We start from the raw sequence: 18,223 nt of genomic DNA, 5'->3' as shown, positions 1-18,223 counted from the left end.
GATTGCTTTCTAAAATAAATAAATTCCTTTTAAATTTCTTCAAACCTTAATCCTTCCTTGTAAGGAAGCTCAAGTAGGAGTGTGATTTAATGTGGATAGGTAGTACCGAGTTACAGAGAAATGAGCTCGAAAAATTTAAGGTAGAGACAAAACGAGGGACAAAATAGAAAATAATGTCATTTTTTCTCTTAACTCTAGATTCGCGGCTTTCGTTAAAAAAGATAGGCGGGAATGTATGTGTATGTTCTGATCTGAAAGATAACCTTTCAGGGTATAAACCAAGAAACAAATAAATGAAACTATACGCTTGAATTTACATAAAAATAAGAAAAGTAAAATGTACAAATTTAACACTGAAGATGTGAGGACAAATCGAGAAAGTAAAAATTTACAAAAGTATCTTTCAAGTGCGTGACTTTTTTATACCCCTGAAAACTTTCCAGCAGAGCTTTTCTTGGAACGCTACCACTGTTTTCTGACCGGATTGACTTTTTTTCTTAACATTTAATCTTAAAAAAAAAAGATTCGAGTCGATTTCAAATGGAATACGACAAAAAGAAAGTTTCCCCGGGAATAACAAAGTTTTGCCTTTCGATGGCAGAATAAAATCGTTTGTTGTCGAATAAAAAAAACACCTCCACAGAACAAACATTCACAGGAAATTTCAACAGGTGACTGGTACAGCAGGCGGACCATCCGTCTTTTCTAGTTCGTTAATGATAAATTCCAAGTTCCTATTTCTCTGAATCAAGAGTGTGATGGCAACACGTAGCGCTTCGTTCTCCTTCTTCAAGCGGTCTAGCTTATCGTGGGTTTCTTTCTCTTTTACACGTCTCATCTCGCGTGAACGCCTAGCCGCTTCGTTATTCCGCTGTCGCTTATCCCAGTACGACTGATCTTTCTCCTGATCTGGTACAAATTGTTTTGGCGGTTTCTCGATTACCGGCTTCGGATTATAAATGTAACCACGTTTACGCTTACGCCCTAATTTACCGCCCTTGTAGTTCTTAATTTTCTCCTCTTGATTCCCTTCAGAAGTGTCCATCGATTCACACGTTTCACCCGTCATTACCGAACCAATACCGCTGCTTTCCATTGAAGAGAACGTTTTAGAATGCTCTCCGTTTTGTTCTGAACCACTCGATTTAGGAAATTCTTTATCCGTATTTACAGTTTTATCCTCTTTTCCACTACCATTGTTGCTTGAGTTACTACTATTGGTGTTACTGTCTTTTTCGTTCTTAGCATTTTCACTCGACTGTATGGATTCGCTGTTTCGACTGCCACTATCAGTATCTTCGTTCGATTGTGGCATGTTCGAAGAGGAGCTGGATAAACTAGAATTGGACGGACTGGTATTGAGGTCTCGCTTAACTTCTTTTTCACTTTTCTTTTCGTTTTGCTGTTGTTCAATATCATTAATAAAACGATCCAAACACAAATTGTGGTCATATTGCCGGTTCATCTCATCAATGGCCGCCTGTGCATGGCGTTTGTTTTTATTTGATTGTTTAGCCTGTGAGGCTGCTTTAGAAATGGTAGTAGCTCCATTGTTATTTTGAGACGAGGAGGATATCATTTGCATGTTGGACGACTTGGTTCGTTCTCCTCTTGATTGTCTTTTCTGAGCTGTTTTGTTTTGCGTCAGTTTCACTTGACTTGTAATCCCACCACTACTACTACTGGTGGGTCGATTGCCATTATTATCTGACGAGGCAGCGTATAAAAATTCGTCCAGACTCGCGTATCCAGAATGAAAGGAAGGTAGCTCCTTCAAACGATTCAAATTTCCACTGACTGTGTTGGTTTTGAAGAACGACGAACTCGTCTTCTCTGAAAAAACAAGAAAAACAAGAATGTGTTTTAAGAACTGTTTATAAACACTGGGTTCATAAGCAACAAACTCCTTCTCGTTGTCTGTTATTATAATGAATGTCAAATTGATTTAAAGGGGGTGGGTTTTTTCTGCTTCTGAAATTTTGGCGGAAAGAAAATTTGGCGGATTTAGCCAAAATCTGCTAAATTAAGTTCCCGCCAAAATTTAGTTTTTCTTCCATCCGCCAAATCAAATTCCTGCCAAATTTATTCTAATTAACGCCTTAAAACAGGTTTTTTTGCTTATTTGATAACGATTTTGGCCAAAAATTTCCTGCAACCGCCAAATTAAATTCCCTTCAAATTTAATTTTCCCAGCCATCTCCCAAATTAAATTCCCTCTGAAGAACTATTTTGGCCATCCGCCAAGGTAGAATCAAGAAAATTGAGGTAATTTTTTGGTTTCCACGCTTGACATTCTAGCAAGGGGGGGGGGTAATGGTTAAAACTTGAAAGTTAAATTGATATTCGTTGTGGCCAACGAAAAAAAACCGAAACATTGCAGAATATTTATTTATTGCAGCGCTACAGCCAGAGCTGCATGTACAATTTAGAGCTGTTCACTTTATTCATTTAGGAGAAAACCAATTACTCCAACATAATTATTTAAGATAATGTCACAAGACTGTATAGATGATTTGTCTTTTATAACACAGCTGTTACCTAGGGCCAGACTACTTAGTCTCAATGGAATCGAGGATCAAACTAGTTAAACCAAATCAAACGCAATTGACTGATTGAAATTTGTTGTTGTCCTATGCGATTGAATATTATTATAATAATTATATATTACCACATTACTAGATTCAATTAATATTTGATTGAGATTGAGATTGAAGGCATTCAATTGCATTTGGCTTACATTTTCTTATCTTGTAACTTATGTAGAAATTTTCTTCCAGAACACTCAAGCTCTCTTAAGATATGGAAAATTGTTAACATCTCTGAAAGATTAGGATTGTGGAATTTTCAGAAAAAAATCTGAAAATCAGAAAAACTAGACGGTACAGTCAATGGAATCGAAAAGCCAATTCCTAGGTAATATTCGATTGTGTTCAATTGCATTCTATTACTTTGATTTTGATAATCTTTGACGAGATTGATTGAAATTAAATTAACCTACTCTTCTAGAGCTTGGAAAATCAGATAAGAGTGAGCGCATAAGTAACACAAACACAAACATAATCAAACATAAGCAAAATACAATTGAACGTATATAATTCAAGCAATCCAAGGGCAAATCCTGAGTAATATTTGATTACGATTCAATTGTGTTCAATTGACAGGCCTTTTTCATGCCCTTTTAGCAACCTGTTATCCGACGCTGCCCCTCCTGAAATTATTAAAACATTCGTAAAATTAAAAACAGCCTTTTCACTTTTGAGATTTTTTCCAACCCTGCCTGCTTATTCCAACACCCCCCGGTTATTAAGTACCCAAGAGTAAATACAGACGCATTGAGTGTGAAACTCGCGTATTTCATTGTCTCACGTAAATTTTGAAAAACTTGATTTCACGCATCTGTTTCTCAGATTTCCCGATTTTTAGCAAAAAAGTCTCCCTGATTTTCCGATTTCCGAAAAAATATTTCCCAGATTTTCTGATTTTCAGAAAAAAGTTTCCTCAATTTTCGGTAAAAAAAATTTCCCTGTTTTCTGATTTTGAAAAATCGGGCTAAGATTTCGGATTTCACTTGGAAATTTTTAATCTCCTCGCAAAATGAACATTTCAAGTTGGCAGGTCTGATTCTGCCTTGTCGCGTCATGAAGTTTAAATCAAAGTTGAGTTCCATAACTAACCCTGGCTTTGAGGTAGTTGGCCACGGGCAAACCGGAAAGATATTTTTGTTTCCAGTCCACCGGGTGATGAAAAAATCGGAATTTTTTTTGCTAAACTTCGATTCCCAAAACTCAAATTTATAAGGCATTCGTAGAAGTTAAAATGATGGTATTTTTTCTACGTTAAAACTGCAGTAATTTGACACCGCTAATATAAATCTTGTAAAGAAAAATCAACCACGAAAGTCTTTCAAACAAAAGTTTTCTTTTTTGAATAACATAAACTTAAATGTAAATAGATACCGTGAGTGGTCCTAAATCCGACAGCCCTGCCTAAATCCGATAGGGTCTTTTAAAGATACAAATTAAAATAAAAACAAACCTTTTGCTGTGACGCAACGATGATACCAAAGTGTCGGGAAGTGTCAACTAAACTGAGAGATTTGATACACTGAACCAATTGAACCAAATAACAATAATTGCTTCTTGTACAAAACATAATTTTTAATGTTTTAAACAGGAGCAGCTGATTCAGAATAGAGGTAATTATTTTTACAACTCATACTTTTTGATCACATATTAACCCTTTCCGGACGCACGGGCCACCAGGTGGCCCATAGCTTTGTAAAAGATTTTAACCGTTTTCGCGTCAAAATACAATAACATGGTTTTGAATAATGATTTTGAGATAAATTTCCCGTAACCTGCAAAAAACTGCTTTTCGATATCTTGTTTACAACTAGAATTATAAATTTTCAATGTTTGTTGTAAATTTACTCTAAATTGTAGATTTACGCTAAATCTGTAAGGGAAAAATTGCTCAAAAATTTGGACAAAAAATCACTTTACCCATATTCTTGGAACGCTTATGACATGAAATTTTTTTTACCCGGTCAGTAATTCCATTCTCTAAATCATATTCAAAGTTCAAGGCGTAAAGCAAATACCTTTTACTCTATTTCTTTATTCAAAGTCAATAATTTCGCTGTTCCGAAAAAAAATATGCAGATTTTTCGGTCACGTGACAAGGTGTATACTTGGAATACTTGGAATACTTGGAAGTGCTTTCGATGGTCTTCCATCTAGGTGAACAATCCAATGTCCGCCTGCCGATTATTGATTTGATGTTTGATTGAGTTGGATGCAGCATTTGTTGTTGCACCTAGAACAGAAGGTTCATCCGGAACAAAAACAAGGAACTTGTCTAGCTTCTTTTTGAATTCTAGCACAGGGCATCCACTTAAATTCCTCAATTCTTTAGGGAGGGAGTTGAACAAGATTGGCCCACGGGTTGATAAGAAATTATGTCGGATTGACTGTAGGGCAACTGATGTTCCTGTGATTCGGGCTTTAACAAAGCACAATCTTCCAAGTCTGGGTTGGAAAACAGGTCGTAACCCGTCTGACTGGTTGATATTAGGCACAAGGTTTTCAAGGATCTTCCACGTGTAGATGATCATGTATCTTTCACGTCTTCTTTCTAGCGAATAAAGCTTGAATGCCTTCAATCTTGACCAGTATGATTTTTCGGGGTGAATGATTTTTCGAATGAAGCTCCACTGGACCATTTCAAGACTTTGTATATCACATTTTAGCCATGGGTTCCAGAGTTGAGAACAATATTCGAGTTTTGGAAGAACAAGAGATTTCCAGAGAGTGAGCATTGGTGTAGCTGCTCTTGTTCTGAAAGTTCTCAGGATCCAGGATGAGGTTTTACGAGCATTGATAACAACATTGTTGATGTGGTGTTTGAATTTACAATCATTGGACATCAGTACTCCAAGGTCTTTGACATATTCATATTCTTTGATTTCAATGTTGCTACTGCTTGTGTAGTGTGTTTCAGCTTTAACTTCAGTGTTTGGGCCATATCTCAGCAGCTCAAACTTGACAGCATTAAACTCCATGTTATTATCATCTGACCATACATAGACTGAATTTAGGTCTCCTTGAAGTTTTTGTGTATCCTCAACGATTTCTATGCCTTTGATGAGTCTTGTGTCATCTGCAAAGCTTCTTGTCGAAGAGTGTTGAACTTTTTCATCAATGTCCCCCATTAAGATGAGGAAAATCAATGGTCCCAAAACACTCCCTTGTGGGACGCCTGATATGACAGGTGTTGGGTTAGATGGAGTCCCATCCACTAGTACGGTTTGATAGCGATTGGTTAAAAACGATTGTAACCATTTCAAGACTTTTCCACCAATACCAAGATTTTGAACTTTGGTAAGAGCGAGGTTTAAGTCCACTTTGTCGAATGCTTTGGAAAAATCAAGGTAGACAACATCTGCATTCTTGCCTTGCTCGAGTAGAGATAAAATCTCATCGTAGTGTGACAAAAGTTGACTGAGGCATGATCTGCCAGAGCGAAATCCATGTTGATTTGCATTGAATAAATCGTTCTCTTCAATAAAGTGTGTCATATGCTTTCGAAGAATCTTTTCGAAAATCTTTATTAGGTGTGAGGTGAGAGCGACTGGGCGATATCTTTCGGGTTGAGTTCGATTTCCTCCTTTGTGGATAGGTACAATGAGAGATTTCTTTAGAGTTTCAGGGGTCTTTCCAGTATCGAGGCATTTTCTCCAAAGGATGAGAAGAGGTCTTGATAGTGATTTTCTGCAGTGTTTTAGAAAAATTGCAGGGAAGCCATCTGGTCCAGCAGCAGAAGTATTATCAAGTTCATCTATCATATCTTCAAAGTCCTTTCTTGTTAGTGGGATATCTCCCATCTGCACTGGTTGGTCAGTTGTTGAAGGGGGAGGATGTTTGGGTGTGCTGAAGACTGAGCTGTATTGTTTGGAGAGAATATCTGCCATCTTTTTTGGATCACTGATAAGGTTTTCTCCATCAATTAACGGTCCAATTTTGTTTTTGACTTTTGCAAATTGTTTTGCATATGAGTAGAAGTATTTTGGGTTTTTCTTGATTGCTTTTAGTGCTCTATCTTCCGCAAATTGAGATGAATGATTATAAGCTTTTTGAAGTCTTACTTCAATTGAAATTAGCTCTTTTGTGAGTTTATTACGTCTTGAAGGCGAAGTGGTATGAATTAAGAGCTTGTTTATCCTGCGTCTTCTTCGCGTCAAGTTAGTTCTAAGTCTTTGAGAAGGGTCATATCTTTTTTGCTTTACTCTTCTTGGTGGAACATGATTTTGTGCAATTTGAAAGGTGATTTTGTAGAAGCTTTCTAATATGTCATTTGGAGTTTTTTTATTTTAATTTTCTAAACTGGCATCGAGATCTGACCAGCGAACAGTGTCACTAAAGAAGTTCAAGGAGTCGAAGAGTGAAAGCTTAGGTTGACTGTGGGATGGCTCGGTAGTAGCATTTGGTTGATATAAGGTAGCCATTTCAATTAACGAGTGATGGGAAATGCTATTTAGAGTCGTAAGAATATTGTGGGAGAGAATCAAACTGTCATTATTGGTAAGTACAAGATCCAAGGTGTTCCCATCCTTATGGGTTGGTTTGGTAATGTATTGGTTCATATGTAGATCTTGAAGGAATTGATCCAGAAACTCTATCATTTTAGGTTCTTCTGGATACGATGCTTGTTTCGGGATACACAAGGGCCATGCTATGTGGGGTAAATTGAAATCTCCACCAATAATTACATCTGGTGTGGGACTGCCAATGTCCAGAATCTTTGATTTCAACTTAGATATCCCGTCTTGAAATTCATTCAGTCTTGAAGGGTATCCATTCGCTGAATTATCTGGTTGGCGGTAAACAGTTGCGATGACAAGATTTTCAGATTTTGAATGCAGAGCAAGGATTTCAACAACTCCGTTGGAGAATTCCACCACTTTTTCAAAAGTATTAGCTATATCGTCTCTCACATAGAAAGCAGTGCCTCCACTGTCGCGTCCTCTTTTGGATTTTTTCTGTCTTTTTCTGTCTGACCTGAAAATTGTATACCCATCAATGGCTAGTTCTGCATCAAGATGATCTTTCAGCCAGGTTTCTGATAGGCCAATGAAGATTTGATTGGAAGGTGTCAGGATATCCTTCAAATATGGTGTTTTAGATTCAACTGTTTTTGGAGAGAGACCTTGTATGTTGAGGAAGGAGAAGTAATTCATTGTTGCATTTGAGTCATTTAGAAGTCTTGGAGATTCTTCAGTGGATGGAAGCGGGGTGGTTGTTGAAGGTTCTTTGGAGGTGGTATGTACATTTGCATGAGGGGTGGAATTTCCATTTGTTTCATTGTTTTGTTGATGGGGGGTGGGGCTGGTAAAAATCCTGGTAGAATTGGTGTTGGTTGTTGTTGCTGTGGAGCCATAGGTTGGTACCTTGTCACAGGGGATTGTTGATTTGTTGATATCTGGCTCATTATGTAAGAGAACTTTGTGTCCATTACCTTCATTATCTCTTCTTTCAGAAGGTGGACTGATTCTAAAAAAGTTGGGTCCTTGTTTGTTGCCTCAGGTTTGGGCTTCTCTTTTTTTGTCCCTCTTACATGCCTGAGATTACAGTCTTTTTGGTAACAGCAGCCTTTGGTAATTGAAGTTGAGCACATTTTAGGATGGAAGTCTTGACATTGTTTTCCTTTATTGCATCCTCTGGGGGCTCGAGTTCCATGTGAAAGTAGCTTCTTGCACATCCTTGGGTGGTTAAAGGAACAGTTTTTCCCTCTCAAGCCATGCTTGCAATTCCCTTTAACGTAGAAACGACAGGTCTTCTCCTTTTGAAGCGATGTTTGGTTGTCATTGCCTTTGGGTGAATTTGGTGCAGTTTGTTCAATTTGATCGTCCTTGGGATGGTCTGGTGCAGATGTCTTTTTGCGGGTTTCTTTGGGAAAGTCTGGTGCAGGTATTTCTGTTAAGTCCTCATCAAGGAGATTGATTTGTTCAATATTCTCAAGATCTGGATAGATTCTTTCTATTTGTCGATTGGGAAGATCTGGTATTGGTTGGTAGGGTAAGTTGGTGAATTGGTTTTTTCTTTGGGTTTCTGGAGGGCTGCTTAATTCTGGCTGGGTAGGTGGTGTAGAATCTTTATTCTTTATGAACCTTTTCTTTTTTCCACAATCATCTTGTGGGATTTTGGTTAGTTCACAGGTTGACAGACGTAGTAAAGTCCAGGGAGATTGAAAGGGTTGAAAGTCTTTTTGAAGGAAGCAGTGTCAAATTCCATTGTTGTTGCGCCAAGGAGTTGAAGGTAGCATTTACGATGGACTTCTTGGCCACAAAAGACACATGCTAACAATGGAGTGTCTTCGATTTTGAAGCAATATGTCTCATTACATAATGAGCATTCGTCGGGAAGGAGATTTTGTAGTCTGCAAATTAGTGCATTGACATTTGCTGGTTTTACATATTGTTCTTGATTTTCGACTTTCAGGTAGGCTAAAGTTGATTCCAGAACAGGTTTGTTGGATTTGCCAATGTCTTTAGTAAGTTGATCGAGGGATTTGCCATATTCATAACATCTAAGGCAAGACTTAACTTCATCATTTGGAGCAGAAATGCACAATTCAGCAATCAGATTCTCCGCAGCTTCAACCTTGTTTTGCCGTTCAACATTGTCAGACATAGTTACGAATAGGGTTGACGTATGGAGGTGAAAGTGTAAGGATTGTTACCTGCTCAGCTGCACATGGAATTCCAAACTCTGTCATGTGCAGCTGATCCTACAGTTTAAGAGTTGACAATCCTTTTGAAGCTTGTGGGAATAACGTGTGCGGGGCAGGGATTCTTGTGCAATCAGAAGAAAGAAGAAAAATTAGTCACTTAGCTGAATGGCTGCACTGTGGGATGAGTGCAGCCTGGTTGAAGCGTCAGAGTTTATTTGATGAGGTGGTCTTCGGACTTTACATACAAACAAGCCAAGGCAGGATTGGTTGTTGTTGATATCCACCAGTTTCTGATTTTTTCTTCTTTAATTTTTCCTTTTAATTTTTATTTTTCACTGAAAAATACTGGCCTCTCCCACGTGTTTCCACACAGGTTCAGCCTTTGACTCAAATTTAGAGTTATGGTGTTTCTTTTTATTGTGTCAGCCATATTTCAAATTTTTTTTTTGGTATTTCAAAACCCCTATTACATGTGAAAAAAAGGAGGGATTACTTATCGTGATTTCTTTTATAAATCAATTTCTATTGCAATTTTAGTGAAGCCAATCAAAAATCAAATTTTTGTTTGCGTCATATAGCCGTGAAATCATGCGTCCGGAAAGGGTTAATTGACATCTTGACATTATATAGTCATCTTGTTAGATGTTTTGTTTCGAGAGTTCTTGCAGGTTCTTGCAATAGTAGTTTATTGTTCAACTTGGAAAGGGAATTTTTGTAAACATAGAATTTTTTTTAATAACAGTTATTCGGGGTGTTGGATTTAGGTTGGCCTGTCAGATTTAGGAAATTTCTGCCTGACTGACGACGAAAGAAATTTTCACCCGGCCGGTGGACCGGAAACGAAAATATTTTTCAGGTTGGCCCCGCTATACACATAAAATGGCGTCATATATTATTTTTGACGTACAATTCAGATTCAATAGCATTCAACAATCAAATTTGAATCTTTTAATCGATCACTTGATTGTTCAATCACCGAATCTGTGCAATCAAGATCATTTTCCTAGGGACAAGATACCGTGAAGTCTGGTAACTTGCATCAGTCCAGACGGTGTCAATCGAACGAATCGAACGCCGAATCAATCGAACTCAATTAAGAACGCAATCGAATAATTATAATTCGATTGTCAAACGCAATTGAATCGCAATCGAATATTACCCAGGATTTACTGTTCGATTGCTTCGATTACGTTCGAATGTATTCGATTACGTTCGATTGATTTAATTGTATTAGATTTTATTCGCTTTAGTATGGTACTTAAGCGCTTGGCTGCCCACGCTAAAAAGCTCTAACAGAGTGATCCAATTTAATCGTAACATAATCGTAATCGAACGAAATCGAAGATTAATCAAATGTAATTAACAATCAATCGAACCAATCGAACATATAGTCAACTATCAAATCGAACCAATCTAACCTTACTCGAACGCAATCGAACACAATCGAATATTACCCAGGAATCTGCCGTTCGATTGAGATTCGATCAGGTTCGACAATCGAATCGCAATTATTCGATCGCATTCGATTAGGTTCAATTGGTTCGATTGCGATTTTTGTTTGATGTTGTTTTCGATTGACACCGTCTGGATCAGTGGAGGAAAACTTACATAGCTATCAAATGGCTGACCAATTAAAGCAGCAAAATTTTAAAATAAATGAAATATATGCGGCTCCGCTTGCAGCTTCTACTCTACCATTTTGTTTTGATTTAACTTTGTATTTTAATAACCAGCCAAGTCATTCATTTGAGGGCTATGCAAGTTTCCCTCCGCTGATGCAAGTCACCCAACTTCACGGTAATTCATCCTGCTTGTACTGGCTGAGCTGAATGAAGTTAAATGTATGCTGGAGTAAATTTATTCTATACCAATGTCGCATTTTCCTAAATGACTATTACCTCTTGTGTTCCAAATTCAAGCAACTAAACTACAGCCTGGAGACAAGAAATATAACCAATGAAGTTGTTAATTATTGCAAATGCAATAAAATGGTATTAAAACAAACTCACCAGTGTCCGATGAACCAGCACCAGACTCGTTTGAACCAAGTTGCTGATTTGTGGCTGGGTTCCTTTGTTGCTGCTTCTTTTCACTGTCTTTGTCAGTTTTCTTGGTTGCTTCACCCTTCATATCTGAGTATCAAGTCATTTTGAAAGAATGATTTAATAAATGGTGGCAAAGTTACTGTATTCCTTGTGATCATTGTATGGTACTATTTTACCTTTGCTGTTTGCCCGTGTTCCTGCCCAAGATGTTACGTCGATTCAACATGCAATCGTCATGTAACAATATTACATCAGAGTGCGTCACGTTCACATTATATAATAAGAACATGTGATTACGTAATTATTCTTTATTTTCCAATCTGTTAAAATGACTTTAAGAGCCTTGTTTAGTAGTAAAAGAAGTGCAGCGCACGGTTAGAATTACACTTTTAACATATTGAAAAAAATATATATCAAAGCCGCCCGAATTCGATGAGCCACCTCCACTTTCCGCCCTTTGTGCGCCCTCTCAGCCTCAAAGGGGCTTTAGAGTTTATAAGTTAGTTATTTCCATTGATTTCTAAGTCCCTTCAGGACTTAGATCCGAAACTCCTGGATTTATTTCCCATCCAGAATACTTGACCCGTGCGTTTTTTCAAAATTTATAAATGCGGGGCAAACTGAATCAAACTTAACCCTATTCATTTTCATACTTAGCATACTAGGCTTTTACAGTTTTAGGGGCGGCTCAAAACTAATAGTCCGGGAGCCAAATCCTATATCTCCTTAAATAAGCACTTTTGCTTAACCCAAGATTCTACAGGATAAACTATACATTTTTGGAATCCTCAACTATCCTAGTTTTGGAAATGGTCGGTCCCCAAAGCTAACTCCTGGTCAATTTTTCATACTGGGCCCGAGTTTAGGGGGTACTTTTTACCCTTTGTAAGGATTTGTTAAGGAAAATGCCATTCCAGGGATGATATAATTTGCTGTATCTAGTCAATCAGTTGACCAATTGCTTTGAAACTTTGCAAAAAGTTTCAAGGTAGGCTGATGATTATTTTCGGCAAAAAAGTTTTGTGAAAAATTATTTTCATAGGTTTGCCTGGGGAAAAAAAGGGAAAATTTGGGTATTTTAACTAAATTTTGACCCTTTTTAAGTCTTGGACCTACCAAAACAACTTTTAATGAGTTACAAACTAGGTGTTATGATAGACCTTGATGCAACACATCAGAAAAATTTCAAACAGACAGTATTTAGTATTATTTCAGGGCTGCAGGGGGTAAAATTGCCCATTTTTATGGGTTTTTACCTTATTTGAGCAATTTTCACCACTAATCTTGGTTAAAACGTTATCAAAAATAGTTTTAACTTGATTTTTGTGTAATATATCCTGAAAGATTCCAATGCTGACTTAAAACTAACAAAACCAGGGTGAAAATGGACAAACCAGGGCGTAGAAATGCCCAATTTAGGCGATTTTTATCGTTTTTGGACCTATTTCACCCATAAAGCGGTTTTATGGTGTACCAATTTTATTTCTGACCACTGAAACAAGGATAATTTTGTAGTAGGAGCAATGGGAAAGTTATTTGTGGTTTTCATTATCTCTAATCAGGGTCACTGTGGGCAAATCAGGGGGTAAATACACCACTTCTTGGTAGTTGTTGCCTGAATTTGGATCTTTTTATTGTATGGTAGCCTCAAATTTATGAAACTTTGAGATTGAAACCAGTTATATACCCTTCAGTCATTTCTTAGTACTTTTGTTGACAACTACACAAAATAATGACGGATTTAAAACTTAAGTTATGCCCAAATGATAACATTTATTTGACGTAATTTTGTAAGTTTTTGCTTTGAGATTCCACTATATTGCTATTCAGAGCTTCCCAAAATGGTCCCTGTACTGGTTTTTAAGTAGAATAGTTATTTGGAGCCTAATAATTTGTAAAATATTGTTAACTTGGGTAGAAATAAAAGTGCTGTGTCATTGTTAAGGCCTGCTTTGATGAAAGATTTTCTAATCGTTTTGTGAAAACAAAACTAACGGTCCTCTGCATACTCTTAATGTACTACATACTCATAATTTGACTGATCATTTTTGCCGTTTTACTGACCTTTTATTAGTAGCTAGTCTCAAGATAATAATTCTACAAGTAGCTGGGACCATTTTGGGAAGCTCTGAATAGCAATATAGTGGAATCTCAAAGCAAAAACTTACAAAATAACGTCAAATAAATGTTATCATTTGGGCATAACTTAAGTTTTAAATCCGTCATTATTTTGTGTAGTTGTCAACAAAAGTACTAAGAAATGACTGAAGGGTATATAACTGGTTTCAATCTCAAAGTTTCATAAATTTGAGGCTACCATACAATAAAAAGATCCAAATTCAGGCAACAACTACCAAGAAGTGGTGTATTTACCCCCTGATTTGCCCACAGTGACCCTGATTACAGATAATGAAAACCACAAATAACTTTCCCATTGCTCCTACTACAAAATTATCCTTGTTTCAGTGGTCAGAAATAAAATTGGTACACCATAAAACCGCTTTATGGGTGAAATAGGTCCAAAAACGATAAAAATCGCCTAAAATGGGCATTTTTACCCCCTGGTTTGTCCATTTGCACCCTGGTTTTGTTAGTTTTAAGTCAGCATTGTAATCTTTCAGGATATATTACACGAAAATCAAGTTAAAACTATTTTTGATGACGTTTTAACCAAGATTAGTGGTGAAAATTGCTCAAATAAGGTAAAAACCCATAAAAATGGGCAATTTTACCCCCTGCAGCCCTGAAATAATACTAAATACTGTCTGTTTTAAATTTTTCTGATGTATTGCATCAAGGTCTATCATAACACCTAGTTTGTAACTCATTAAAAGTTGTTTGGGTAGGTCCCAGACTTAAAAAGGGTCAAAATTTAGTTAAAATACCCAAATTTTCCCTTTTTTTCCCCAGGCAAACCTATAAAAATAATTTTTCACAAAAATTTTTTGCCGAAAATAATCATCAGCCTACCTTGAAACTTTTTGCAAAGTTTCAAAGCAATTGGTCAACTGATTGACTAGATACAGCAAATTATATCATCCATGGAATGGCATTTTCCTTAACAAATCCTTACAAAGGGTAAAAAGTACCCCCTAAACTCGGGCCCAGTATGAAAAATTGACCAGGAGTTAGCTTTGGGGACCGACCATTTCCAAAACTAAGATAGTTGAGGATTCCAAAAATGTATAGTTTATCCTGTAGAATCTTGGGTTAAGCAAAATGCCATTTTTTGGGTTTCGCTCCCGGACTATAAGGGGGGGGGGGCTTTCCTGTACCAGTTGTTAACTTTTTATCTAGTAAGGGGGTAAGGGGGGTTCAGGGGTCTTAAATACCGTCATACTGACAAAATTTTGGGTCAAATACCGTAATACCGTCGGTGAAGGAAGCTAAATACCGATACCGATATTATATTCATGTTTTTTTTTCGAAAATAATGAATTTTCAGTTAATGAACTCGAATGAATTTTCAGGTTATCAAATCTATTGTGTAGTAACAAATTAGAAACTGTACAATAAAGTCTTGTACTTTATGACCCCCCCCCGTCAACCCTTAATTCAGGTATTCATACGCACAAATTTTTGCCAATTCACGAACCATCTAACATCTATTCCTCGTCACTCGTCCTTCGTATCTGTTTGCGTTGATTTCAATGCCAATCTCAAAGGAGCTTCTTCGTACCATTCAGAAAACAAAAGGAACGGTTCGCATCTACAGGACTTCTTGAACGAATACAATCTTCTCACATCTAATACTTGCTTTCAAAAGAGGAAAGCTACCCTCTGGATATGGAAATCACCTTCCAACCAGTTATCATAAATTGACTATATTTTATGCCGAAAGCGCTAGAGAAATAGCATCCACGACTGCCAAGCCCACTCATCATCCGATCCCGTTGGATCCGATAATCGCATTGTCGTTAGCAAATGTAAATTGAGCCTTCGCTCTACCAAGAAGAAACCTGTAAATAGACTCGCCAAATCCTGCCATTGCCACAGTTGTTGAAAATGAAATTCAAACCAAATGGACTGAAGAAGAAGAGCATAGGCCTTCCCTAAAGGGAATAGGCCTCCTGAAAATAGTCAAGAGAATCACAGCGCAAACACATCCTAAAAAAATTATCAGAAAATTGTCATATATAAGAAAATACTAGAAGAAATAAAAGTCTAGCTATATATTCAAATTATTAATGAGATTTCTCCATTGAAATCTATCAGAAGCAAGAACATGCCAACATGACTTATCAACGTTACATTTTTTGAAAGTTTTGAACAAAGATCGACCAAACGTATAGCGAGGGGCCCCTTTAGGGCGCTTCGAGCGGACCCAGCAAGAAATCATTTTTCTTGGTAAACGAAACCAGGGCATTCGAATTACGTGGCCAGCCCATGCCATTTGACGTTGACAGAGATAGCTATCAATCGAATTCAAACAAACTTTATTCAAAAGCTCAACGTTACTTATTCTCTTTACCCATGACTGGTATCGATTGACGTGACACATGATTCGAACGCAACGATGATGAAAATTTCGTAAACTCGTTAACAAACTCTCGGTTAAGCTCCAACATTCGACACCATACAATAGAATAGGAATAACATAGGTAGAGTAAACTTTTCCTTTGACATCAAAATTGACACTTGAATTTGAGAAAATACATTTCTTAAGAGAACCAAATGCGATGCTTGCTTTCTGGATCCTCATTTGAACGTCACCTTTGTCGGAGCAGTCGTTGCTAATCATACTCCCTAAATAAACGAACTTATCAACGATAGGAATGTAACGCTGGCCAATGATGATATCAGACAGGTCAAGGTTATCATATGTTTCCGGATTTTCATATTTACTCGGTGGCTTTGGACAGAAGAGAACAACTGATTTGGAGTCTTCTCGTGGCTCCAATGGACCAGAATGTACTTCCATCCCAAAACGAGCGAGATGCGACATACTCTCCTCAATGCCGGACTCTGCTTCTTTTCGACTGTTAAATAAGAGAGCAGTGTCATCGGCATACTCAGAGTCTTGGAGTGGTAGATCTTCTCCATATGCTCTGTAGCTGCGACCAGTCATGACAGCATCTTCTTTCGTTTTGAAAATGCATGCTTGGACTTCGGTTGTTTTACGCCAGGTTATCATAACTGCTGCAATGAAAACGTGAATAGAAGGGGACCAAGAATGTCACCTTGCTTGACACCAATTGAACAGTTCATTGTTTCGGTTACTTCGTCTACCGTGAATTTCACTTTGAAGGCTTTGTGGAGAGCTTTCAATAAATTGACGAGTTTTAATGGGACACCGAAACGTTCAAGAATGAGCCACAGTAGTTCTCTGGGAACCCGATCAAAGGCTTTTACCAAGTCCAAAAAGAAAACCCATGACTCAAGTCCATGTTCGCGACGTTTTTTAAGAGCAAGTTTAACGGTAAAAATTGCGTCAATGCAACCTCGATCTGGACGAAAGCCACATTGTGACTCGTGGTCGAGCGATTCTTGGATTGGTCGTAAGCGTTCTTGAAGGATTATAGCGATAATTTTATACGAGACCTCCAAGAGCATAATGCCGCGATAATTTTTAGGTAAACTTAGATCGCCTTTTTTAGGTAGTATCGTTAGACGACCTATATTCCATTCATCTGGTATGGTTTCAGTGTCCCATATATGGTAAATAATATTTCGCAAGATAATCAAGGTATCATTATTTGTCAGTAAGCTCTTCCATTCGTACGAGGAGATACCGGATTCACCTGGTGCACTGTTTTTAAGTTTTGAAGTAGCACGAACAATCTCTTCTTCACTAGGAATCAGGTCATAACCGGTATGAACGGGTGATTGTTCAAGAGTATCAAGTACTGTTGGGTCGAAATGTGGGTTTTTATCATACAACTTCTCAAAATGATCACGAAAAACAGTAGCATTTTCCTTTGCATTGGTACAGAGTGCTCCGTCGGATTTTTTCATTTTTCGCGTAGCAGTAGGTTTTGTTATGGTTAAACCTTTTTTCAAATGTTTAAGAGCGTCCCATGCACTTTTCGTCCCCAAATGTTTATTTAGAGTGTTACAATGAGAATCAATCCATTCGTTTTTTGAAGATTTAACAGCCAACTTCAAAGCTTGACGTGCTGCTTGAAGTCGTTTCGAACTTGACCGTGTACGTCTCTTCTTAAAGCAGTTTTCTAAGGCTTGATTTCTAGCTTCGATTAGAGATGACAGTTTCTTTTCGTTTGCTTGGAACCAACCTGGTTTTGGTTTTGTTTTCTTCGGAAGCAGTTCAAGACTGGCTTTGTTAACAGCATTGGCGAGGTCTGAGTAAGATGGTGTGTCAAGATTGTTAAGTTTATGGGATACAGATTGACAAAAACTTTCACGAACGTTGTTTTCTAGAAGTTTTGAATGATCTAGAATCATCATTTTCTGACGGGGTTCAATTTTCTTTTGCAGTCTTTTCATAACGCGAAGTTTAAGAAAAATAGCTCGATGATCACTGTCAATTAAAGGGGACGTAGTTCCTGCGTCGGTGACTCTGTGAGCCATTTCAATATTCGTGATGAAATGGTCGATTTGATGGCCTTTCTTGCTCCTAGGATGTATCCAAGTGATGTAGTCATTTTTCTGAAATTTTGTTGTTGCAACGTTAAGGTTATTCATAGATAAATACGAAAGTAAACGTCTTCCTGAGTCATTAATGTGTTGAATACCGAATTTTCCAAGTGGGCAATTATCGATTTCGACTGATCGACCCATGCTGGAGTTGGTGTCGGCTCCGATAATAAGTATGTCGCTCTTGTTTTTTCGCGAGATACACAGATTAAGACGATCGAAGAAGTCATTCCATATATTTTCATGAGCGATACCGACTGGCGCGTAAGCGGAAATGATAAATACACCAACGTCTCTTTTCTGATGATCTTTTAACAAAAGTCTTACTGCGATTATACGAGCTCCTAAATCGGTAT

The 18,223-nt window shown here is 37.5% G+C and overlaps 2 protein-coding genes across 2 annotated transcripts in view; both read right to left on the bottom strand.

The window, feature by feature from the left end:
- LOC136808574 (all trans-polyprenyl-diphosphate synthase PDSS1-like) overlaps positions 1 to 18,223 on the bottom strand; it is a 176,056-nt gene that overhangs the window by 50,127 nt on the left and 107,706 nt on the right. The gene's annotated exons all lie outside the window — the stretch shown is intronic.
- LOC136808566 (transcription factor VBP-like) lies at positions 572 to 11,481 on the bottom strand. Its single transcript, XM_067065093.1, has 2 exons — positions 11,238 to 11,481; positions 572 to 1,833 (listed from the first exon to the last, which is right to left on the bottom strand). Exons 1-2 carry the CDS (start codon positions 11,356 to 11,358, stop codon positions 665 to 667), a joined length of 1,290 nt encoding a protein of 429 aa, XP_066921194.1. The 5' UTR covers positions 11,359 to 11,481; the 3' UTR covers positions 572 to 664.

Source organism: Clytia hemisphaerica, unplaced genomic scaffold, assembly GCF_902728285.1.
Source record: "Clytia hemisphaerica strain Z4C2 unplaced genomic scaffold, Clytia hemisphaerica genome assembly, whole genome shotgun sequence".
Taxonomy (NCBI): Eukaryota; Metazoa; Cnidaria; class Hydrozoa; order Leptothecata; family Clytiidae; genus Clytia; species Clytia hemisphaerica.
Note: the sequence above shows the minus strand (reverse complement) of the source record. Positions and strands in the feature narration are given on the sequence as shown.

Coding starts and splice junctions, on each gene's coding strand:
- LOC136808566 (XM_067065093.1), bottom strand. CDS start 11,358: ATGAAGGGTGAAGCAACCAAGAAAACTGACAAAGACAGTGAAAAGAAG. Junction 1,834..11,237: donor TGCTGGTTCATCGGACACTG/GTGAGTTTGTTT, acceptor TTGTTTTTTCAG/AGAAGACGAGTTCGTCGTTC.